The sequence below is a fragment of the Hemitrygon akajei genome, unplaced genomic scaffold, assembly GCF_048418815.1.
Source record: "Hemitrygon akajei unplaced genomic scaffold, sHemAka1.3 Scf000052, whole genome shotgun sequence".
In the NCBI taxonomy this organism is placed as follows: domain Eukaryota; kingdom Metazoa; phylum Chordata; class Chondrichthyes; order Myliobatiformes; family Dasyatidae; genus Hemitrygon; species Hemitrygon akajei.
The window spans coordinates 6,601,721-6,628,239 of record NW_027331938.1 but is presented as its reverse complement, the minus strand read 5'-3'; the positions used below and the strand labels follow the sequence as shown (position 1 = coordinate 6,628,239).

The window sequence follows — 26,519 nt, the reverse complement described above, 5'->3', positions numbered from 1 at the left end:
TCGGGGAGAGAGATCCCGCAGGTGGAATGGGGATGTGGGAGACAGATCCCCCTGGAGGAAGGAGGAAGGTGAAGAGAGATCCCACAGGAGTAAGGGGGACTGGGAAGAGAGATCCCACAGGATGAAGGTGGATGGGGGAGAGAGATCCCGCAGGTGGAATGGGGATGTGGGAGAGAGTTCCCCCAGGAGGAAGGGGGATGTGGGAGAGAGTTCCCACAGGAAGAAGGGGGATGTGGGAGAGAGTTCCCACAGGAAGAAGGGGGATGTGGGAGAGAGATCCCACAGGTGGATGGGGGATGTGGGAGAGAGATCCCAGAGGAGGAAGGGGGAAAGAGATCCCACAGGCGGAAGGGCATGGGGGAGAGAGATCCCACAGGAGGAACGGGGAGAGAGATCCCACAGGAGGAAGGGGGATAGGGGAGAGAGATTCCACAGGAGGAAGGGGATGGGGGAGAGAGATCCCACAGGAGGAAGTAGGATGTGGAAGAGGGATCCCACAGGAGGAAGGGGGATGTGGAAGAGAGATCCCACAGGAGGAAGGGGAATGGGGGAGAGAGATCCCACAGGAGGAAGGGGGATGGGGGACAGAGATCCCACAGGAGGAAGGGTGATGTGGGAGAGAGTTCCCACAGGAGGAAGTCTCCCACAGGAGGAAGGGGAACGGGAGATAGATATCACACAGGAGGAAGGGGAACGGGGGAGAGAGATCCCAGAGGTGGAAGGGGGACGGGGGAGAGAGATTAAACAGGAGGAAGGGGGACGGGGAAGAGAGATCCCACAGGTGGAATGGGGACGGAGCAGAAGGATCCCACAGGAGGAAGGGGGATGGGGGCAGAATCCCACCGGAGGAAGGGGGATGGGGGAGAGAAATCCCACAGGAGGAAGGGGGATGGGGAAGAGATATCCCACAAGAGGAAGTGGGGTGGGGCAGAGAGATCCCACAAGAGGAAAGGGGATGGGGAAGAGAGATCCCACATGAGGAAATGGGATGGGGCAGAGAGATCCCACAGGATGATGGGGAATGTGGAAGAGAGATCCCACAAGAGGAAGGCGGATGGGGGAGAGAGATCCCACAGGAGGAAGGGGATGGGCGAGAGAGATCCCCCAGGAGGAAGGGGCATGGGGGAGAGATCCCACAGGAGGAAGGGGGTTGGGGAAGAGAGGTCCCACAAGAGGAAGGGAGAAGTGGGATGTGGGAGAGAGATCCCACAAGAGGAAAGGGGATGTGGAAGAGAGATGGCACAGGAGGAAGGGGGATGTTGTAGAGAGATCCTACAGGAGGAAGGGGGTTGAGGGAGAGAGATACCACAAGAGGAATTGGGATGGGGAAGAGAGTTCGCACAGGAGGGAGGGGGATGGGGAAGGGTGAGCCCATAGGACGAAGGGTGATGGGGATGAGAGATCCCGCAGGTGGAAGAGGGATGTGGGAGAGATTTCCCACAGGAGGAAGCGAGATGGTGGAGAGAGATCACACAGGAGGAAGGGGGACGGGGGAGAGAGATCCCACAGAGGAAGGGGGATGGGGGAGAGAGATCACACAGGAAGGGGGATGGGGAAGACGGATCCCCCCGGAGGAAAGGGATAGGGAAGAGAGATCCCACAGGAGGAAGGGAGATGGTGGAGAGAGATCACACAGGAGGAAGGGGGACGAAGGAGAGAGATCCCACAGGAGGAAGGGGGACGGGGGAGAGAGATCCCAAAGGAGGAAGGGGGACGGGGGAGAGAGAACCCACAGGAGGAATGGGGACGGGGAAGAGGGATCCCACAGGGGGAAGCGGGATGGGGAAGAGAGATCCCATAGGGGGAAGGGAGATGGGGATTAGAGATCCCACAGGAGGAAGCAGAAATAGGAACAAAGATCCTAGAACAAGGATTTGGGATGGGGAAAATGGATCCCACAGAAGGTAAGGGGATGGGGTAGAGAAACCCCCTTGGGAGTAGGGGGAATGGGAATAGAGGCCCTACAAGGTGTATGGTTAGAGCGATCCCATGGGAGGAAGCGGGATGGGGAAGGTAGATCCCACAGGGGGAAGCGGGAGGGGGAAGAGAGATCACACAGGAGGAAGGGGGATGTGTAAGAGAGATCCCACAGGAGGAAGGGGGATGTGGAAGAAAGATCCCACAGGAGGAAGGGGGACGGGGGAGAGAGATCCCGCAGGTGGAATGGGGATGTGGGAGAGAGTTCCCCCAGGAGGAAGGGGGATGTGGGAGAGAGTTCCCACAGGAGGAAGGGGGATGTGGAAGAGAGATCCCACCGGAGGAAGGGGGATGGGGGAGAGAGTTCCCGCAGGTGGAATGGGGATGTGGGAGAGAGTTCCCACAGGAAGAAGGGGGATGTGGGAGAGAGATCCCACAGGAGGAATGGGGATGTGGGAGAGAGATCCCACAGGAGGAAGGGGGATGGGGGAGAGAGATCCCGCAGGTGGAATGGGGATGTGGGAAAGAGTTCCCCCAGGAGGAAGGGGGATGTGGGAGAGAGTTCAAACAGGAAGAAGGGGGATGTGGGAGAGAGATCCCAGAGGAGGAATGGGGACGGAGCAGAATGATCCCACAGGAGAAATGGGGATGGGGGACAGAGATCCCAAAGGAGGAATGGGGATGTGGGAGAGAGATCCCACAGGAGGAAGGGGGATGGGGGAGAGCGATCCCGCAGGTGGAATGGGGATGTGGGAAAGAGTTCCCCCAGGAGGAAGGGGGATGTGGGAGAGAGTTCAAACAGGAAGAAGGGGGATGTGGGAGAGAGATCCCAGAGGAGGAAAGGGGATGTGGGAGAGAGATCCCAGAGGAGGAAGGGGGATGTGGGAGAGAGTTCCAACAGGAGGAAGGGGATGGGGGACAGAGATCCCACAGGAGGAAGGTGGAGAGAGATCCCTCAGGAAGAAGGGGGACGGGGAAGAGTGATCCCACAGGACGAAGGGGGACGGGGGAGAGAGATCCCACAGGAGGAAGGGGATGGGGGAGAGAGATCCCACAGGAGGTAGGGGGATGTGGGAGAGAGATCCCACAGGAGGAAGGGGAATGGGGGAGAGAGATCCCACAGGAGGAAGGGGAACGGGGGAGAGAGATCCCAGAGGAGGAAGGGGGACGGGGGAGAGAGATCAAGCAGGAGGAAGGGGGACGGGTAAGAGAGATCCCACAGGAGGAATGGGGATGGGGGACAGAGATCCCACAAGAGGAAGGGGAATGGGGCAGAGAGATCCCACAAGTGGAAAGGGGATGGGGAAGAGAGATCCCACAGGAGGAAATGGGATGGTGCAGAGAGATCCCACAGGAGGATGGGGGATGTGGAAGAGAGATCCCACAAGAGGAAGGGGGATGGGGGAGAGAGATCCCACAGGAGGAAGCGGATGGGCGAGAGAGATCCCACAGGAGGAAGGGGGATCGGGAGAGAGATCCCACAGGAGGAAGGGGGATGGGGGAGAGAGATCCCCCAGGAGGAAGAAGGATGTGGGAGAGAGTGCCAACAGGAAGAAGGGGGATGTGGGAGAGAGATCCCACAGGAGGAAGGGGGATGTGGGGGAGAGATCCCACAGGAGGACGTGGGATCGGGGAGAGAGATCCCGCAGGTGGAATGGGGATGTGGGAGACAGTTCCCCCTGGAGGAAGGAGGAAGGTGAAGAGAGATCCCACAGGAGAAAGGGGGATTGGGAAGAGAGATCCCACAGGAGGAAGGTGGATGGGGGAGAGAGATCCCGCAGGTGGAATGGGGATGTGGGAGAGAGTTCCCCCAGGAGGAATGGGGATGTGGGAGAGAGTTCCCACAGGAAGAAGGGGGATGTGGGAGAGAGTTCCCACAGGAAGAAGGGGGATGTGGGAGAGAGATCCCACAGGTGGATGGGGGATGTGGGAGAGAGATCCCAGAGGAGGAAGGGGGATGTGGGAGAGAGTTCCAACAGGAGTAAGGGGATGTGGGAGAGAGATCCCACAGGAGCAAGGGGTAGAGAGATCCCACAGGCGTAAGGGCATGGGGGAGAGAGATCCCACAGGCGGAAGGGGGATGGGGGAGAGAGATTCCACTGGAGGAAGGGGATGGGGGAGAGAGATCCCACAGGAGGAAGTAGGATGTGGAAGAGAGATCCCACAGGAGGAAGGGGGATGTGAGAGAGAGTTCCCACCGGAGGAAGGGGAACGGGGGAGAGAGATTAAACTGGAGGAAGGGGGACGGGGAAGAGAGATCCCACAGGTGGAATGGGGACGGAGCAGAAAGATCCCACAGGAGGAAGGGGGATGTGGGCAGAATCCCACAGGAGGAAGGGGGATGGGGGAGAGAAATCCCACAGGAGGAAGGGGGATGGGGAAGAGATATCCCACAAGTGGAAGGGGGACCGGGACGAGAGATCCCACTGGGCAAGGGGGACGGAGCAGAGACATCCCACAGGAGGAAGGGGTACGGGGAAGAGATATCCCACAGCAGGAAGGGAGATGGTGGAGAGAGTTCCCACAGGAGGAAGGGGGACGGGGGAGAGAGATCCCACAGGACGAAGGGGGATGGGGGAGAGAGATCCCACAGGAGGCAGGGGGATGGGGGATAGAGATCCCACAGGAGGAAGGGGGATAGGGGAGAGAGATCCCAGAAGAGGAAGAGGGATGGGGAAGAGTGATCCCACAAGAGAGAGGGGGATGGGGGAGAGAGATCCCACAGGAGGAAGGGGGATGGAGCAGAGAGGTCCCACAGGAGGAAGGGGAATGGGGGAGAGAGATCCCACAGGAGGAAGGGGGATCGGGAGAGAGATCCCACAGGAGGAAGGGGGATGGGGGAGAGAGATCCCACAGGAGGAAGGGGGATGGGTAAAAGAGGTCCCACAGCAGGAAGGGTGATGGGGATGAGAGATCCCGCAGGTGGAAGGGGGATGTGGGAGAGAGATCCCAGAGGAGGAAGGGGTACGGGGGAGAGAGATCAAACAGGAGGATGGGGGACAGGGAAGAGAGATCCCACAGGAGGAATCGGGACGGAACAGAATGATCCCACAGGAGAAATGGGGATGGGGGACAGAGATCCCAAAGGAGGAAGGGGGATGGTGGAGAGAAATCCCACAAGAGGAAGGGGGACGGGGGAGAGAGATCCCACAGGAGGAATGGGGACGGGGAAGAGGGATCCCACACGGGGAAGCGGGATGGGGAAGAGAGATCCCAAAGGGGGAAGGGAGATGGAGGTTAGAGATCCCACAGGAGGAAGCAGAAAGGGGAACAAAGTTCCCGCAGGGGGATTTGGGATGGGGAAAATGGATCCCACAGAAGGTAAGTGGATGGGGTAGAGAAACCCCCCTGGGAGTAGGGGGGATGGGAATAGAGGCCCTACAAGGTGTATGGTTAGAGAGATCCCATGGGAGGAAGCGGGATGGGGAAGATAGATCCCACAGGGGGAAGCCGAATGGGGAAGACAGATCACACAGGGGTAGGGAGATGGGGATTAGAGAACCCACTGGAGGAAGGAGGATAGGGAAGAGAGATCCCTCAGGAGGAAGGAGGAAGGTAAAGAGAGATCCCACAGGAGGAACGGGGTTGTGGAAGAGAGATCCCACAGGATGAAGGGGGATGGGGGAGAGAGATCCAGCAGGTGGAATGGGGATGTGGGAGAGAGTTCCCCCAGGAGGAAGAAGGATGTGGGAGAGAGTGCCAACAGGAAGAAGGGGGATGTGGGAGAGAGATCCCACAGGAGGAAGGGGGATGTGGGGGAGAGATCCCACAGGAGGAAGTGGGATCGGGGAGAGAGATCCCGCAGGTGGAATGGGGATGTGGGAGACAGTTCCCCCTGGAGGAAGGAGGAAGGTGAAGAGAGATCCCACAGGAGTAAGGGGGATGGGGGAGAGAGATCCCGCAGGTGGAATGGGGATGTGGGAGAGAGTTCCCCCAGGAGGAAGGGGGATGTGGGAGAGAGTTCCCACAGGAAGAAGGGGGATGTGGGAGAGAGTTCCCACAGGAAGAAGGGGGATGTGGGAGAGATATCCCACAGGTGGATGGGGGATGTGGGAGAGAGATCCCACAGGAGTAAGGGGGATTGGGAAGAGAGATCCCACAGGAGGAAGGTGGATGGGGGAGAGAGATCCCGCAGGTGGAATGGGGATGTGGGAGAGAGTTCCCCCAGGAGGAAGGGGGATGTGGGAGAGAGTTCCCACAGGAAGAAGGGGGATGTGGGAGAGAGTTCCCACAGGAAGAAGGGGGATGTGGGAGAGATATCCCACAGGTGGATGGGGGATGTGGGAGAGAGATCCCAGAGGAGGAAGGGGGATGTGGGAGACAGTTCCAACAGGAGTAAGGGGATGTGGGAGAGAAATCCCACAGGAGCAAGGGGTAGAGAGATCCCACAGGCGGAAGGGCATGGGGGAGAGAGATCCCACAGGAGGAACGGGGAGAGAGATCCCACAGGCGGAAGGGGAATGGGGGAGAGAGATTCCACTGGAGGAAGGGGATGGGGGAGAGAGATCCCACAGGAGGAAGTAGGATGTGGAAGAGAGATCCCACAGGAGGAAGGGGGATGTGAGAGAGAGTTCCCACAGGAGGAAGGGGAACGGGAGAAAGAGATCCCACAGGAGGAAGGGGAACGGGGGAGAGAGATCCCAGAGGTGGAAGGGGGACGGGGGAGAGAGATTAAACAGGAGGAAGGGGGACGGGGAAGAGAGATCCCACAGGTGGAATGGGGACGGAGCAGAAAGATCCCACAGGAGGAAGGGGGATGGGGGCAGAATCCCACAGGAGGAAGGGGGATGGGGGAGAGAAATCCCACAGGAGGAAGGGGGATGGGGAAGAGATATCCCACAAGTGGAAGGGGGACGGGGACGAGCGATCCCACTGGGCAAGGGGGACGGAGCAGAGAGATCCCACAGGAGGAAGGGGTACGGGGAAGAGATATCCCACAGCAGGAAGGGAGATGGTGGAGAGAGTTCCGACAGGAGGAAGGGGGACGGGGGAGAGAGATCCCACAGGACGAAGGGGGATGGGGGAGAGAGATCCCACAGGAGGCAGGGGGATGGGGGATAGAGATCCCACAGGAGGAAGGGGGATAGGGGAGAGAGATCCCAGAAGAGGAAGGGGGATGGGGAAGAGTGATCCCACAAGAGAGAGGGGGATGGGGGAGAGAGATCCCACAGGAGGAAGGGGGATGGAGCAGAGAGGTCCCACAGGAGGAAGGGGAATGGGGGAGAGAGATCCCACAGGGGGAAGGGGGATGTGGAAGAGAGATCCCACTGGAGGAAGGGGATGGGCGAGAGAGATCCCATACGAGGAAGTGGGATGGGGAAGAGAGTTCCCACAGGAGGGAGGGGGTTGGGGAAGGGTGAGCCCACAGGACGAAGGGTGATGGGGATGAGAGATCCCGCAGGTGGCAGGGGGATGAGGGGCGAGAGTTCCCACAGGAGGAAGGGGGATGTGGGAGAGAGATCCCACAGGAGGAAGGGGGACGGGGGAGGGAGAACCCACAGGAGGAATGCGGACGGGGAAGAGGTATCCCAGAAGAGGAAGGGGGACGGGGAAGAGAGATCCCTCAGGAGCAAGGGGGACGGAGCAGAGAGATCCCACAGGAGGAAGGTGGACGGGGAAGAGAGATCACACAGGAGGAAGGGAGATGGTGGAGAGATCCCACAGGAGGAAGGGGGATGTGGAAGAGAGATCCCACATGAGGAAGGGGGATGGGGAAGAGAGATCCCACAGGAGGATGGGGGATGGAGAACAGAGATCTCACAGGTGGATGGGGGATGGGGAAGAGTGTTCCCACAGGAGGAAGGGGGATGGGGAAGAGAGATCCAACAGGAGGAAGGGGGATGGGGAAGAGAGATCCCACAAGAGGAAGGGGGATGGGAAACAGAGATCGCACAGGAGGAAGGGGGATGGGGAAGAGAGTTCCCACAGGAGGAAGGGGGATGGGGAAGAGAGATCCAACAGGAGGAAGGGGGATGGGGAAGAGAGATCCCACAAGAGGAAGAGGGATGGGAAACAGAGATCGCACAGGAGGAATCGGGATGGGGAAGAAAGATCCCGCAGGAAGGGGGGTGGGGAAAAGACATTTCATCTGGAGGATGAGGAAAGGGTAATAGAGAGCCGACAGCAGGAATGAGGATGGGGATGAGATCCCTAATAATCGTAGGGCGATTGGGATAAGAGGTCCCACATAAGGATTCCAAAGATAAACGATAATCCTACAAGACGAGAGGATGCAGAAAATTTTTGTACGCCTGTGTTGGGTCTGAACAGAGACCCAGAGGAGATGCGGCCTCGCTCTCTGTGTATCTGGTAGTGAGCAAAGTCACAAACAGGAAAGGACAGGGAGGACAATCTCACAACGGTATTTCTTTTCTTCTCACTGGGACAGTCTGCTGACGGTCTCTTGTCCCTCACCGGGAAGGGGTTGTGAATCTCTGACCCACCTGCTGCAGTCAGTGTCGGTCTGGGTGTCAGTAACAGTGAGAAGGAACATTGTCAATGGACGTGTCACAGGCAGCGAGAAACACGGCCATTCCTGTGATTTACCACCATTAAACCCATGGTCGTTGTTCACTGATCTGATGAAGACTCCAACATCTCTTCACAAGAAACCACAGAACCCTCCCGTCCTTGGGGAATGACTGACCGATCCCCTGGGCATTTGTCACAATTCTTCACAATCTGATTTATCACAGTTTAAACCAAATCTCTTCACATTGAAATGACACAATTGAACAGTTTCACAGTTCAGAGTGAGAGATAAATCGAGTTACGTCAACTCCTGGCACTTGTGCAGCCCGGGTCCCAGCCGCCGGATTCCTTCACACTGAATGTGGCAGTCCTGCAGGTTGAGGTGTTTTATTGTATCACAGAATCCGATTACATGAGACAGGACCGCGCAGTCAATCGGGGTCAGTGTCATTCCACGGAATGAAAGTGTTTCCACAGATCCCAGTGCGGCCTGAGCCAGTCCATGATTCTGAGACTCAAACAGGTAGTGCAATGTGTTCAGGAGGCTCCTTTTACCAGCTTTACTCCTCGTGTTTCCAATCTGGCGTTTAACCTCCTCCTCCACCCAGTCAATCACCCGGCAGGTTGTCTGATGCGGAAATGGGCCCAGAAACTCCACCAGGCCCCGAGCTGTCATTGGGGAGGAGAGACCAGCAACAAAACGGAGAAATACCTCAAATCGCCCATCTGTCGTGCTGTGGGCATCAGTGAGGAATTTCAGGATTTCCCTGGGATGTATAGTCAGGAATTGTGCGACTGCAGCTACAAACTCTTGGATGGTGAGGTGTGGGAATGTGTACACCACGCTCCGGCCAGAATCCTCTCTCTCCAAAAGCTCCATCAGGAACCCGGACAGGAACTGGGAAGGCTGAAGATTGTACTTGATCAAATCTCCATCTGTAAACACAATCTTCTTCTCGGACACTCCTCTGAAGGCCATCTGACCAACCCTGAGTAACACATCACGGGGGTTCTTAATCTCACGGCCGTGGTTTTTCAGGATGTTATAAATATAGTAGGAGTACAGTTGGGTGATGGTCTTGGGAACTCGCTGTGGGTCCCTGACTCTTTGTGTGAAGAAGGGGCCCAGTGCCAGAGCGAGGATCCAGCAGTAGGAGGGGTTGTAGCTCATGGTGTACAGGATATCGTTCTCCTTCACGTAATTGAAAACAGCTTCCGCCACCGTCTGATCTTCAAAATGTCTGATGAAATATTCCTTCCGTTCCTCATCAACAAATCCCAGGATTTCAGCCCAGACACTGATATGCGCCTTTTCCAATAAATGTAACGCAGTGGGACGGGTGGTCACCAGCACTGAACACCCTGGAAGCAGCTTGCCCTGGATTAAACTGTACACAATGTCAGACACTTCACACCACCACTCGGGATCTGGGCACTGGTGCTTGGGTTCTGTATATCTCCGACTGTCCGCAAAATCGATTTTGTGTTTGAATTCATCTAAACCATCGAATATAAACAGTAATCCCTCAGCGTTCTTCCAGACTTCTCTCAGGAAATCCCCAAAGTAAGGATACTGATCCAGAATCAGTTCCTTCAGGTTTATTCGACAGTTAATACTGTTTAAATCTCGGAATTTGAAACTGAAGACAAACTGGAACTGTTGGTATATTTTCCCCATGGCCCAGTCATAAACAATCTTTTGTACCATCGTTGTTTTCCCGATCCCCGGGACTCCGGCCACTGCTGCTGATCTCCCAGATTTGGATTTACTCCGGGAAAAGCTGCTCTGGAATAACTGATCAGTACGGATTTTTTCCAGCTGTCTGCGGAGTTGTTTCTCTCTATAATCCTCATGGTCTCTGCCTCTTGCCAGCAGCTCATGTTCCACCAGTCTCCGATCCCGAACAGTAGAAATGACCGTGAGCTTAGCGTATCGATCAACCAGCTGGAAAACCTTCACCTTCTCCGTCATCAGGATCGTGTTCACTCTCAGTGTTTCAGTTTGTGCCCGCAAAGTCTCCTTGTGTTTCTGTTGAACATCTTCCATGGGAACAGAGAACATATTCAAAACATTAAATGACTCATCTGACAAAGAACTTTATAACGGTATTTCAGCATTCAGTGTTTGAGATTACATGAATAAATTCAATGCTTCCATGGATATTAGGACAGAAAGTAAAATTCTGTTCACAGACACGGAATTGACAGCAATGGATGTCCCTGAAAATGTCCAATCCTCATGTTCTAGTTCTAGTTATTTGTGAAGGTGAACATTCCCCGATTGCACTTTCTGAGGAAGCTTAAACAAGCATCACTCCCCACTAACATCTTAACTAAAGCGACTGGTTGTAAGGCACCAGTAACCCACCTCTGCCCCTTCTCCTGTGGGAAGAAACGCTTCCACCGGGATTAGTGGCTAAACCGCACGTGAAGGCCAAGAGCTGGACAGAGGCTACTCGCCACTGGGAGCATTTAATAGGTCGCGGCAGCTCATCCGCACTGTCACTGTCACCCCCCCCCCTCCCCCCCGGTTATAACAATCTTAAGCAACCAAGGGGCGCTGTATTATTGACAATGAATCGGTAAATTGGTTTATTATTGTGACAGCCCCACTGTAAAATGGAAAACTTTTCTGCATACGATCCAAATAGATCATTACATCACATCGGTGCAATGAGGTTGTCCAAGGAAAAATGGAACAGAATAGTTCAGGGAAACAGTGTTTCAGTTGCCGAGAAAATGCAGTGCAGTCAGACGATAAGGTAGAAGGCCAAAGGATCATTGAGAGGTCAGCGTTGAGTTTTTTTGGGACTATGTTCCTAAACTAGAAATCAACACCTTAAACTACAGTACTGTGCAGAAGTCTGAGGTGTATATTAGGACTGACACATTTTGTCTTTCATTTTCTAGTTTGCACTTTATCCCGTTGTGATGTGGTTTGAACGGCATCGTCTATATGAAAGGTGCTTTATAATTAAGTCATTATTATTATTATTATTATTATTATTATTATTATTATTATTATTATTATTATTATTATTATTATTATTATTATTATTATTATTATCATTATCATCATCATCATCATCATCATCATCATCATCATCTTAGCCTAAACTGGTAAAACTTGAGGTACAGGCATAGCCAAGCACACTCGTGTCCCAATTGACAGGAGATTTCAGACTATTCTCGTGGTGTATAGTGTTATGGGTTTTCGATGATTTACACAAGTATCGCCGTGTGGGCCTAATTTATTAATACTATTCTGTAAAGCCTTTAGGATGATACCAGTTCTTGATATTACAATTGGGATAAATAATACCCTGTTCGTGTTCCATAGTCTTTCATTTTGCCCTCTCAATTCAACATATTTCTGGTATTGTTTTTTACTAGTTCATTTCTGTAAGTTATGTGTGTTTGGAATGGCTATATATATTTAAAAAGTTGCTTTTGCTTGTTTATCCTGTAAAATTACATCCGAACGCAGATCATGTATTATCCTATCTGAAATAATGATCGTACGCAGTATGATATGAAGGACTCTAACTCTAAAAGTGGAAGAGGCTTGTACGTTTAGTAAATTATGGTGGTTTTCATCAGTTGTAGTTTAAGCAATGTTTTTGTGAATGTTGTCCGCCATTTTATTGTGCTTGTGCAAGTAATGAGATTCAGTTGAACTACTGCAGGATCTTGTAAATTCGGATTGGTTGTAGTTTCTCTTATAATTTTCAGCATATATCGTCTTGGACCTATTAGTCGTTTATTCTGTATTATTGATAACTACATGTGTCAACAACCTTGTTCTGTATTGCTACAATGATCCCTTCTGTTTCTGGGAATCGGTATCCAACTCTGAGACAGGAGCTCGACGCTTCCTTGTCGACATCTAATCGGCTCAGATCGTGTGGATGTCCTCCGTGGGGAGTCAGACTCTTCCATTGGTTAACGTTTCTACTATTATGATAGTTTCTTCATTTTTATGGGTTATGCTTTAATTTACGTTCAGTGATGTGTACCCCTTATCAGATTTGCATATGCTTGTATGGAGTGCTGAATCCTGCTTGCGTTATGACAGTGTGTCAATAGAGCTAATTGTGAATTTCAGAAAAGGCGAGATGAGGGAACACGACACACCAGTCCTCACAGAGGGATCTGATGTGGAAAGAGTGAGCAATTTCAAATTCCTGGCTGTCAATATCTCCAAGTATCTAACCTGGACCCAATATATCGATGCAACTACAGAGAAGGCACAACAGTGGCTATATTTCATCAGGAGTTTCCAGCATCACTCGAATATTTCTACAGGTGTGACTTGCAGAGCATTGTAACTGGCTGCATCACCGTCTGGTTCATGAGGAACGGAGTAAGGCGCACACTCAACGACTCAGAACAACTTCTCCTCTGATATCCAGTTTCTGAATGGACATTGAACCCATCGATAGTGACTCACTAATCTCTTTTTTATTTCTATTTCTGCACTACTTATTTAGTTTAATATTTCATATAATCACACAGACATGCACAGCTATATAAGTTCAACTTCCAGGCCCTGAAGCCACTTTGCTGCTCAGCCAGATCCACCGTCTGACAGGACACATGTCTCGCATGGATAACTCCAGGTTACCGAAAGCAGTACTCTACGGAGAACTCTCTCAGGGCAAGAGAGATCGTGGTGCCCCGCGCAGGAGGTACAAGGACCAAATTAAGCAGAGGCTCTCTCAGGTAAATATGGAGGTCAACGGGTGGCAGCCGCTGATCCACGGAAAAGCCAGGAATTCTGAGGAACCCAGAAGAGCGACTGCTGGAAAGAAGAGGGGATGCAAGAAGGATCCAACTACCCAAGCGCCTGCGTCCCAGCTGTCCCTATGTCCCAACTGCTCCCGAGTCCACAGATCCAGAATTGGCCCCTACCGTCACCAACAATCGTGTTGTCATCTAGTACCACCCCCCCCTCACAGACACACACACACACACACACACACACACACACACACACACACACACACACACACACACACACACACACACACACCTATTTGGGAAGAGAACAGGATTTAGGGTATGTTTCATGATCATTAATGCTTGGTGGAACCCCAGAATGTCCATGCCCTCAAACCCTTTTGTTCCCCAGATCTGGAGTACCTGGTGCTGCTGTGTAAACCTTTCCGGCTGCCAAGAGAGTTCCCGGCTGTTATTATCACAGCTGAGTAATAACAACATCCCCCATTGTGTGTTATTGTCACAGAGGGGAGATGATTTCCTTCAGAAATCGATCAGGACTTCCCAAACCACAAAATTTGTATCAACAGTTCCGTGTGAACAGCACTAGCCGTGTGACCGACTGCTTACATTGCCGGTGATCAGCAGGAGCTCAAGAAGTTCAGCTCCGATCTGTGCAAAGTCATCCAGGCTGCGAAACGACAATACAGAGATCGTATTCAGGCACAGCTCTCCACCAACAACACACACAGCTTATGGCAAGCTCTGCACCCCAATGCAGACTTCAGAGCTAAGTGCAGTGGTGCTGCCAACATCGCTGCCTGTCTCCCAGAGGATCTAAGTCTCTTTACGCTCGGTTCGATATCGCCAACACTGAGACCCCGAGGAGAGCCGACAAAGCGACCTGCACATTGGTCATCTCTGAGGCTGAAGTTCGCAGGTGTTTCCAACGAGTGGACAGTCACAAGCCTGCGGGTCCGGACGGCGTCCCAGGGCGGGTACTCAGGATGCGCGCGGCACAACTGGCAGGTGTATTTACGGATAGTTTTAATCTCACCCTCTCCCAGTGTAGAGTTCCCTCCTGCTTCAAATCATCCACCATTGTTCCTGTAATTAAAACGACTAAGGCAACATGCCTGAACGTCTGGCGTCCTGTCGCACTCACCTCAATAATAAGCAAATGTTTTGAGAGACTGGTCAAGGACTGCATCTGCAGCTTGTTACCACCCACACTGGACCCCCTACAATTCACCTACCGACACAACCGATCAACAGATGACATAATAGCCACTGCTCTGCACACCTCCTTAAACATCTGGAGAAGAGGGATGCTTATGTGAGAATGATGTTATTAGACTACAGTTCAGCATTCAATACCATCATTCCCTCCAGGCTTGACAAGAAGCTCAGAGACCTCGGCCTTCACCCTGCCTTGTGCAGCTGGGTCCCGGATTTCCTGTCAGATCAGCAGCAGGTGGTAAGTGTGGGCTCCCTCATCTCTACCCCTCTGACCCTCAACACAGGAGCCCCTCATGGGTGTGTCCTAAGCTCCCTCCTTCACTCTCTGTTTTCGCATGGCTGTGTTGCCACCCAGAGCTCCAATCTGCTAATTAAATTTGCTGAGGATACTATATTTATTGGCCAAATCTCAAATAATAACGAGGTAGCCTGCACAGAAGAAGTCACCACACTGACACAGTGGTGACAAGAAAACAACTTCTCCCTCAATATCGCAAAAACAAAGGAGCTGGATGCAATGTTGCAAAGACAAGAGGAATGGAGACGGGCTAACCCCTATTGACATCAATGGATCTGGGGTTGAGAGGGTAAATAAAGGATTAATATGCAAAGGGATAAAGTCCTAACCTATTCAAACTTTCCCTGTAACTCAGTTTCTCAAGTCCCGGCAACATCTTTGTAAACCTTCTCTGCACTCTTTCAACCTTATTAATATCCTTCCTGTAATTAGGTGACCAAAACTGCATACAATACTCCAAATTCTGTCTCACCAATGTCTTATACAACCTCACCATTACATACCAACTCTTATACTCAGTACTTTGATTTATAAAGGCCAATGTACCAAAAGCTCTCTTAACGACCCTATCTACTTGTGAGGCCACTTTTAGGGAATTATGTATCTATACTCCCAGATCCCTCTGTTCTTCTGCCCTCCTCAGTGTCCTACCATTTACCTTGTATGTTATAACTTGGTTTGACCTTCCGAAGTGCAATACCTCACACTTGTCCGCATTAAACTCTATCTGCCACTTTTCAGCCCATTCCCCCAACTGGTCCAAATCCCTCTGCAAGCTTTGAAAACCTTCCTCACTGTCCACTACACCTCCAATCTTTGTATCATCAGCAAATTTGCTGATCCAATTTGCCACATTCTCATCCAGATCATTGAGATAGATGACAAATAACAATGGACCCAGCACTGATCCCCGTGGCACACCACTAGTCACAGGCCTCCACTCAGAGTAGCAATCCTCCACTACCACTCTCTGGCTTCTTCCATTGAGCCAATATCTAATCCAATTTACTACCTCTCCATGCATACCTAGCGACTGAATCTTCCTAACTAACCTCCCATGCGGGACCTTGCCAAAGGCCTTACTGAAGTCCATGTATACAACATCCACTGCCTTCCCTTCATCCACTTTCCTGGTAACTTCCTCGATAAACTCTAATAGATTGGTTAAACATGATCTACCACGCACAAAGCCATACTGACTTTTTCTAATAAGTCCCTGTCTATCCAAATACCTGGAGATCCTATCTCTTAGTATTCCATCCAATAATTTACCTACTACCGATGTCAAACTTACTGGCCTATAATTTCCCAGCTTACTTTTCGAGCCTTTTTGAGCTCAAAACTACATGAGCTATCTTCCAATCCTGGCACCCGATTGGTGGATATCGACATAATATTTATGCCAGGGCCACTGCAATTTCAACATTAGTCTCCTTCAAGGTCCGAGGGAATACCCTGTCAGGTCCTGGGGATTTAACTACTCTGATTTGCCTCGTCAGCAAGCACCTCCTCCTCTTTAATCTATACAAGTTCCATGAGCTCCCTACTTGTTTGCCTTGTTTCCATAGACTCCATTCTAGTTTCCTTAGTAAATGCAGATGCAAAATACCCATTTAATATCTCTCCCATTTCTTTTGGTTCCATACATAGCCGACCACACTGATCTTCAAGAGGATCAATTTTATCCCTTACTATCCTTTTGCTCTTAACATACCTGTAGAAGTTCTTAAAATTATCATTCACCCTGACTACCAAAGCAACCTCATGTCCTCTTTAAGACCTCCTGATTTCTTTCTTAAGTATTTTCTTGCTCTTTTTATACTCCTCAATCATCTTATTTCCTCCCTGTTGCCTATACATGTTATACATCTCTCTTCTTCTTTATCAGAGTTCCAATATCTCTCGAAAGCCAAGGCTCCTTATTCTTATTCATTTTGCCTTTAACCCTGACAGGAACATACAAACTCTGCACTCTCAAAATTTCTCTTTTGAAGGTCTTCCACTTACCAATCACATCCTTGCCAGAGAACAACCTGTCCCAATCTACGATTTTTAAATCCCTTCTCATTTCTTCAAATTTGGCCCTTTTCAGGTTTAGAACGTCAACCCGAGGACCAGATCTATCTTTATCCATGATCAAGTTGAAACTAATGGTGTTATGATCACTGGAACGAAAGTGTTCCCCTACACACACTTCCGTCACCTGCCCTAGCTCATTTCCTAATAGGAGATCTAATATTGCATCCTCTCTAGCTGGTACATCTATATATTGATTTAGAAAACTTTCCTGAACACATTTTACAAACTCTAACCCATCTAGACGTTTAACAGCATGGGAGTCCCAATCAATGTGTGGAAAATTAAAATCCTCTACAATCACAAATTTCTGCCTCCTGCAGTTGTCTGTTATCTCTTTGCAGATTTGCTCCTCCAATTCTCGCTGACTATTGGGTAGATAGATAGATAGATAGATAGATAGATAGATACTTTATTCATCCCTATGGGGAAATTCAACTTTTTTTCCAATGTCCCATACACTTGTTGTAGCAAAACTAATTACATACAATACTTAACTCAGTAAAAAATATGATATGCATCTAAATCACTATCTCCAAAAGCATTAATAATAGCTTTTAAAAAGTTCTTAAGTCCTGGCGGTAGAATTGTAAAGCCTAATGGCATTGGGGAGTATTGACCTCTTCATCCTGTCTGAGGAGCATTGCATCGATAGTAACCTGTCGCTGAAACTGCTTCTCTGTCTCTGGATGGTGCTATGTAGAGGATGTTCAGAGTTATCCATAATTGACCGTAGCCTACTCAGCGCCCTTCGCTCAGCTACCGATGTTAAACTCTCCAGTACTTTGCCCACGACAGAGCCCGCCTTCCTTACCAGCTTATTAAGACGTGAGGCGTCCCTCTTCTTAATGCTTCCTCCCCAACACGCCACCACAAAGAAGAGGGCGCTCTCCACAACTGACCTATAGAACATCTTCAGCATCTCACTACAGACATTGAATGACGCCAACCTTCTTAGGAAGTACCTTCTTAGGTAGTCGATAATACAACCCTACTAATGTGGTCATACCTTCCTGTTTCTCAGCTCCACCCATATGGTCTCAGTAGACAAGCCATCTAATCTGTCCTGCCGAAGCACTGCTGTAATATTTTCCCTGACTAGCAAAGCCACCACCCACCCTTCATCCCTCTGTCTCTATCACGTCGGAAACATCGGAACACTGGAACATTGAGCTGCCAGTCCTGCCCCTCCTGTAGCCAAGTTTCAGTAATGGCTATGATGTCATAATTCCATGTGTCAATCCAGGCCCTCAGCTCGTCTGCCTTTCCCACAATACTCCACGCTTTGAAATATACACACCTCAGAAGATTATTACCAGCACACACAACCTTCCTATTTGTGACTTTGCATGAACTACCAACATCATTTAATTTGACCCCCGTTCCACTATCTACTCTGGCACTCTGGTTCCCATCTAGTTTAAACCCTCCCCAATAAAACTAGCAAACCTCCCTGCAAGTATATTGGTGCCTTTGTAGTTCAGGTGTAACCTGTCTCTCTTGTACAGGTCCCACCTGCTCCTGAAGAGGTCCCGATGTCGAGAAATCTGAAACCCTGCCCCCTACACCAGTTTCTCAGCCACGTGTTCATCTGCCAGAGCATCGCACTCTTACCCTCACTGGCACGTGGCACAGGCAGCAATCCGGAGATTACTACCCTCTATGTCCTGTTTTTCAACTTCCTACCAAGCTCTCTGTACTCACTCTTCAGGACATCCTGACTCTTTCTACCTGTGTCATTGGTACCGATGTGTACCACGACATCTGGCTGATCACCCGCCCACCTCAGAATGCTGTGCAGGCGATCAGAGACATCCCTGACCATGGCACCCGGGAGGCAACAAACCATCCGGGAGTCTCTGTCACAACCACAGTATCTCCTGTCTGTACCCCTGACTATGGAGTCCCCTATCACTGCCGCTCTCCTCTTCCTCCTCCCTCCGTTCTGCACTGCAGAACCAGACTCAGTGCCAGAGATCCGGCTGCCGCAGCTTGTCCCAGGTAAGTCATCCTCCCCCCAACAGTATCCAAATTGGTATACCTATTTTGGAGGGGAATGGCCACAGAAGAACCCTGCATTAACTGCCCTTTCCCCTTCCCTCGCCTGACGGTAACCCAATTACCTGTGCCCTGTTCTTTAGGTGTAACTACCTCCTGGAAGCTACTATCTATAAACTGCTCAGTTTACCGAATGATCCGGAGGTCATCCAGCTCCTGCTCCAGTTCCCTAATGCGGTCTGTTAGGAGCTGCAGCTGGATGCACTTCTTGCAGGTATCGTTGTCAGGGACACTGGATGTCTCCCTGACTTCCCACATCCTGCAAGAGGAGCATTCCGACATCCTGCCTGGCATATTCTCTAGTCTGAACAAAAAAAAAGAAAAACAGAAAAACAAATCGTTGAGATGGTTGAGGACGTTTGGGATGGGCCCCTAAATGCTAACGATTTTCTATAGGGGCACAATTTTGTGCATCCTGACTGGCTGCATCACTGCCTGGTATGGGAACTGTACTTCTCTCAATCGCAGGACTCTGCAGAGAGTGGTGCGGACAGCCCAGTGCATCTGTAGATGTGAACTTCCTATTATTCAGGTCATTTCAGAGATAGGGGGTAAAAAGTGCCTGAAGGATCATTCTGGACCCAAGTCTCACCAAGCACAAACTGTTCCAGCTGCTACCATCCGGGAAATGGTACCGCAGCTTAAAAGCCAGGACCAACAGGCTTCGTGACAGCTTCTTCCACCAGGCCATCAGACTGATTAATTCATGCTGATACAATTCTATTTCCACAATTGTATACATAAATACAGACTCACTGCACACACTTTACTGTAATTGTGCTGCTGGCGCAGAAAATCAATTTTCACGACATGTGTCCATGATATTAACCCTGATCCCGAAAATTTTTATCTGGCTGTTGTCTCATTTTTTTAGATCTGTTATTCATCATCCTCATACTGTCCTCGTTCATATCAATCCAAGTGCGCTCCAGTGCACCTGGTGTTTTCCAGAAATTGCTATTTAAGTTCTTATCTTTTTGCATATTTTCCAGATCTGTTTCAGAGCAGGATATTTTACCAAAATTATACGTCAATATGGGCACAGTGAGTGTTTACTACCTTCGTTATATTTTTACTGTTCAGCTCTGTTTGGCAGATTTTCTTGATCCTTGATGTAAATTCAAAGTTTGTTCAGCCTTGCAGTAAATTCAGATTTTCTTTAGCCTTGAAGTAAATTTTGTTGGAAGGTTTTCCTTTATCACACTCTTATCTATTTTCTTTGCTTATTGATATCCTAAATATCTGTTTCATATTCTGTTACATTGCATCCCGATGCTCTGTTTGATATTCTACCGGCTCTATTGCACCTTTCTTTATGTTTAATCATGTTCTGTACTTTCCTAGTCTAAAGTTCATGCTTATATATTTGGAAATTAGTTCCATTATTTGAATTATTTGTTTCAGCTTTACTGCTGCAAGAGCAAATAATTTCAAATCCTCAATGTATAGCTGTGTCAAGGTATAGTTCGTATATTTTTCTGATTAGATACCTGATTTTTGTCTGTTTCAGTAAATTATGAGTGGGCTTAAAGCTAGACAAAACCATAGTGGGCTTTGTGAGTCGCTTTGGAAAATCCCTCCATTTATTTTGATAGTGGTCGTTGTTCCTCAGTGGTTGTTAATAGGACGATTATTTTACGCGAATGCTTCATCAGTTGTAGAAATTTCACAAGTATTGTATGAATTTTATATATATTTGGAACTTCTCTTAAACACAAGGAACAGAATCAGATGTGTTTTTTTTATTGACAATATAACACTGAAAGTTTTCTGCTTTCCACAGGGTTTGAAATAGAATTACATAATCTGTTATCTGTTGTTCAAACCCGAATGGTATTCTGTCTGCTCTCCTGTGAGTATATTGTGGTTATCTAGGTTGTTATCTGAGTTTTTATTAGTTACGAGATGTACGATGCTATAATTCTAGATATAAACTTGTCTTATTATTATTAAGAGCCAATAATAACATAGTAGGTGACCAGTTAGTAGTCTTATAAATGCAGAATAAAGCTGTCGTTGAGACTAGTGGTACATACCTTCAGCCTTTTATATGTTCTGCCCCATGGGTGTATGACAGAGAGGATGTATGAGAAGGTTTGGGGTTCTGTAGCAAGGCTTTGGGTCGGGTTTGTGTCTTGCCAGCTTGATTGAGTTCCTCCAGGAGGTGACAAAGGTGATGGATGAAGATACACATGGATATTGTCTACTTGTGTATTGGTAGAGTGTTTGACAAAGTCCCACATGGGAGGCTCATACAGAATATTAACATGCTTGAGAACTGTGGGGAATTGTCCTGGCTGCCGGGGACACAAACTGGGAGAAATGTCTTGGCTGGCGGGTGGTGAATCTGTGAAATTATTGTCATAGACGGCTGAGGAAGACACTTCCTTGGATATATTTAAAATGCAGGTTGATATGTTCCTGATTAGGAAGAGTGTCAACGTTTACTGGGATAATGGGGTAGAGAGTAATTGAAGAGCAAATTCACTGAGCCGAATGGCTAAATTCTGCTCCTAGGTGTTATGGTTTTAGGGAGCATCTGGAGTATTGTATTCACTTCTGATTGTCCAGCTCCTGGAAGGATTGGAGAGGGTGCAGAACAGGTTCATCAGGATGTTGCCTGGGTTCGGTGACATGTGCTACAAGTAGAGGTTTGATAAACTTGGTTTGTTTACTATAGAGTTAGAATAGAGAGCTGACAGAGGTGTACAACTTTGAGAGGTAAGAGTTTGGGGCATCAGCCTGTATTTTGTTTGTTTATGTTTACATAAGACTGGTGTCTAATACCAGAGGGTATTTGGTTAAGGTGAGATGGGGTAAATTTACAGCAATTGTGGGTAGTTTTTTAACAGAGTTGTGAGTGCCTGGAATTTACTGTCTGGGTCAACATGGCTTTGTGAAGGGTAGGTCGTGCCTCACGAGGCTAATTGAGTTTTTTAAAGCGGTAACAAAAAGCAATTGACGGAGGTACGGTAGTAGATGTGGTCTACATGGATTTTAGCAAGGCATTTGACAAGGTCCCTCACGAGAGACTCATCCAGAAAATCATGAGGCATGGGATAAGTGGAACCTTGGCTGTTTGGATAAAAAATTGGCTAAAAGAAAGAAAGCAAAGGGTAGTAGTGGAAGGAAAGTATTCTGCCTGGAGGTCGGTGACTAGTGGAGTGCCGCAGGGATCTGTCCTGGGACCACTGCTATTTGTGATTTTTATAAATGACCTGGATGTAGAGGTGGAAGAATGGGTGAGTGAATTTGTGGATGACATGAAGATTGGAGGAGTTGCGGATGGAGCTGTAGGTTGTCGAAGGTTACAAGAGGATATAGACAAGGTGCAGATTTGGGCAGAAAAGTGGCAGATGGGGTTCAATCCGGATAAGTGTGAGGTGACGCATTTTGGAAGGACAAACCAGAATGTTGAGTACAAGTTTAATCGTTGGTTACTTAAGAGAGTGGATGAACAGAGGGACCTTGGGGTTCAAATCCATACATCCCTTAAGGTCGCTGCACGGGTTGATAGGATAGTTAAGAACTCCTATGGGATGCTAGGCTTCATTAATAGGGGGATTGAGTTCAAGTGTAGAGAGGCCAAGTTGCAAATCTACAAATCTCTGGTGAGACCGCACTTAGAGTATTGTGTTCAATTCCAGTCACCTCATTATAGGAAGGATGTGGAAGCTATGGAAAGGGTGCGGAGTAGATTTACCAGGATGTTGCCTGGTTTGGAGAACCAGTCATGTGAAGCAAGGTTAGCAGAGCTCGGACTTTTCTCTTTGAGCGTAAAAGGATGAGAGGGCACTTGATAGAGGTCTAAAAAATTATGAGAGGCATAGATAGGGTGGATTGCAAGTACCTGTTTCCCAGGGCACCAACAGCAAACACTAGAGGGCATATGTACAAAGTTAAGGGAGGGAAGTTTAGGGGAGTCATCACGGGTACGTTTTTTACAGAGCGTTGTGGGTGCGTGGAACAACTTGCCAGGGATGGTGGTGGAGGCTAAAACATTAAGGGTATTTAAGAACCTCTTGGACAGGCACATGGATGAAAGAAAAATAGAGGGTCACGGGGTAGTGTGGGTTTAGTACTCTTTTTAAAGGAATACATGGGTCGGCACAACATCCAGGGCGGAAGAGCCTGTACTGTGCTGTAGTATTCTAGTGTCTAGAGTCTAGTGACTAGGGTCATGTCGGAAGCAACTATGTTATAGATGCTCCTAGTTATACATAAATGTGCAGGAAATGCAAGGAAATGGACAATAATATAAGAAAGGATACCAAAGTATATTTTTTTCTTTCCCGGATATATAAAGAGTGAAAAATGGGAGAGGGTCAATATCGGACCACTAGAAACTGCTGTTGTAGTTGCAGTAACGGGTGAAAAGGAAATGCCAGACAAACTCTGTGCAAGTCACTGGCAGAATTCCAAAAGGTAAAGAACATCAGCAAACAGAATTGCGTGTAGTGCTATTACAAAGGAAAAGGGGCTTGGAAGATGAAAGGTCTGAAGATAGAAAAGTCACCTGGACTGGATCATACAGTGTATCAGGAGCCTGCCTGGGGTGTGTTGGGATTCCCAGAGCGTTAGGACCTTGAGTGAAGGCTTCAGCAGAACCAACAGCTGGATTAATAGAAAAATATATTGTAGAATATTCAGGCTGCAAAGAGAGATTCTTTGAATTGTTACTTGAATCCAGAGTTCACCGAATGATTAATGGCGAATTTTGATTCCCAGGCTTTGCCAAGTCACAGACTAACACTTGAGATGTGGTTTGAACTGTGCATTTCATCACTCACCTATCAGCTGAGTGGGTAATTCAGATAAACCTTGGCGGATGTTCATGTATTCCTGTGGATCAGGACCTGTTTAAATATAAAAAAAAACATCCATTGAAACAGAGCTAAAATAATTAAAATAACTAAAATGTTTATCTCAATGTGCCTTTGTGTTCAGTGCGTGGTTTTAACATACCGAGTTCCTGTATTTCCCTCAGTATTCTGTCCAACTTCGGTAACTCAGTCCTCCACATCAGAAAGGATTCCCACATCGCCCTCCGGGCCCGGGAGCCTTTGCCATTCACCAAACTGAGAAAGAGTCTGGAACTCTCTGCCCGGTTTCCCTTCTCTGTCAGCTCAGTGACTTTCTACAAAAGGAAACAATGGACTTATTGTGGAGCAGACAGACAGACATGGAGAATGTGCAGGAAAGTATCTGTTCATGGCCCCAGTAGCTTCAGAACAGATGCAGTCACTGGGCTGTTGCCTCATCCTCTCTGGGTTCAGTCATTAACAGAGAAACAGTAACTGAAGGAAATTCTAAATCAATAGTGTGTAAGAATCAGGATTGACTGACACCCTGCAGTAGATACAATGTGATTAATTTCCTCGATCTGTCTATGTGCAGCATTACATCAACAAGAATTGACAACAAGAATGGAAGAGAGGGGAGAGAGAGAGCAAAAACAAATGGATGGCGGGCATCACTGAATCGTGGCTGACAAAAGTTTATAGTTGGGTGCTTAAATCCAAGGATAAATATTGAATCGAAAGGATACGCAGGGAGGTGAAAGTTTTGGGTCGAAACTGCTGTCATTAAAAATGAAAAGTCCTGAGAAAGAGGTGATGTCGGATTAGACGATGTGGATGTTAAGAAACTGCTTAGGTAAAATGACCCTGATGGAAATTATATACAGGCATGTTAACAGTAGCCAGGATGTGGGCTACAAATTACAACGGGGGAGAGGAGAGGCATGGAAAAAGGTCAATGCTAAAATTGACACGGGGAGTTTCAATATCCAGGTCGCTTTGGAAAATCAGGTCGGTGCTGAATCCCAAGTGAGGGAATTCATAGAATGCCTATGAGATGGCTTTTGAGAGAAGCCTGTGGTTGAGCCCACTACAGGAAAGGCGGATCTGGATTCTGTATTGTGTATTGCACCAGATTTGATTAGCGAGCTTCAGCTAAATAAACCCTTAAGAGGCAGTGATCATAAAATAGCAGAACTCAGCCAGCAGTTTGAAAGGGAGAAGGTAAAGTTAGAGGTATCAGTGCTACAGTAGAATAAAGGAATTACCTCGGTATGAGAGAGGAGCTGGGCAAAAATAAATTCGGAAGTGACACTAACAGGGACAATAACAGAGCAGGGATGGCTGATTTTTCTCGGAGCAATTCAGAAGGTGCAGGACAAATGATCACAAAGATGAAGAATTATTCTAAAGGGAGGATGATCAACCGTGGCTGACGAGGTAGTCAAAGCAGCACAAAAGCAAAGGAGAGGGCACAGAATATTACAAAATATAGTAGAAAGCTGGAGGACTGGGATGTTTTTACAAATCAACAGAAGGCAATTCAAAAACCGTAAATAGAGAAAATATGAAATATGAAGGCAGGCTAGAGAATGATGTAAAATAGCTTACCAAAACGTCCGTCTGATATATGAAGATTGAAAGAGAGGAGAGTGGATATTGGACCACCGGAAAATGAGAGTGGAGAGGTACTGTCAGGGGACAAGGAAATGGCGGAAGGTATTGGTCGGCATTTTGCGTCAGTCCTCACTGTAAAAACACTAGAACGTGCCAGATATTTGAGAATGTCAGGTGGCAGAAGTGAGTGTATTTGCAATTATTGCGGAGAAGGCGCTTGGTAAGCTGAAAGTTCTGAAGATCAACTCACCCGATTCCTTCTGAAGGAGGAGTCTGAAGAGATTGTGGAGACATTAGTCATAATCACTCAAGAATCACTAGATTTTGGAATGGTTCCGGAGGACTGATCATTTTAAACTATAGGCCAGTTAGTCTGATCAGCGTTTGGGAAGATGTCAGCAGTCGATAATTGAGGATAAGGTTTCGGGGTATTTGGACGCACATGATAAGAAAAAGGCCAACATCCATGGGAGGGAATCTTGCCTGACAGAACTGTTGGAATTTTTTGAGAGAACAGCATGCTGGGTCGACAACAGAGAATCAATGCAAGTTGTTTACTTGGACTTCCCGAGGACCTTTGACCAGGTGTCCTACATGACGCCGTTTAACAAGGGCCGACAGTAGGACAAGAAAGGCACTGGCATGGATAGAGGACCCAAGATTTTCTCCAGACAGATTTGTCTGACTGCCAGGAAGCACAGAGTGGGAACAAATAGGGCTTTCTCTGGTCGAATGTTGGTGACCAGTGGTGTTCTGCAGTGGTTGGTTTTGGGACAGTTTCTTTTTCCGTTATGTCAATGATTTGTAGGCTTTATGGCCATTATTGTGGGCGTTACGAAGATATGGGGAGGGAGGGGAAGTGTTGAGGAAGCAGGGATTTCGCGGGAGGACATGGAACTATGAAAGAATGGACACATCATTGGCAATTGGAATGTAGTATAGTGAGGTACGTGGCCATATACTTTAGCAGAAATAATGAAGACGTAGACTATTTTTGAATCTGGGAGAAAATTCAGAAATCGGAGTTGTGAAGAGTCTCTGGAGACCTGGTGCAGGATTCCGTGCAGTTTGAGTCTGTGTTCGGAAAGGCAAATACAATGCCAGCATTCATTTCGAGAGGATCAGAATATAAGAACAAGCACTGGCCAGACCGCACTCGCATATTTTGATCCCCTGATCAGAGAAAATATGTGATGGCGTTGTGAAAAATCCAGAGAGGAATCTAAACGAACAGAACCTGTGATATTAAACCAGATTTTGATGGGAATGGATCCTGGATGCACCTGTAATAGCTGGGGTGTGGGAGGATGAGGGGGGAATCTAAT

At 48.5% G+C, this 26,519-nt stretch overlaps 1 protein-coding gene across 1 annotated transcript in view; it reads right to left on the bottom strand.

Moving 5' to 3' along the window:
• The window catches only part of LOC140721221 (NACHT, LRR and PYD domains-containing protein 3-like), a 56,417-nt gene that overhangs the window by 7,654 nt on the left and 22,244 nt on the right, over positions 1 to 26,519 (bottom strand). The window contains exons 7-8 of the mRNA XM_073036075.1: positions 23,744 to 23,915; positions 8,691 to 10,428 (exon numbers count right to left, since the gene is read on the bottom strand). Of these exons, the coding sequence (XP_072892176.1) occupies positions 8,691 to 10,428; positions 23,744 to 23,915 (1,910 nt within the window). The remainder of the gene's footprint in view (positions 1 to 8,690; positions 10,429 to 23,743; positions 23,916 to 26,519) is intronic.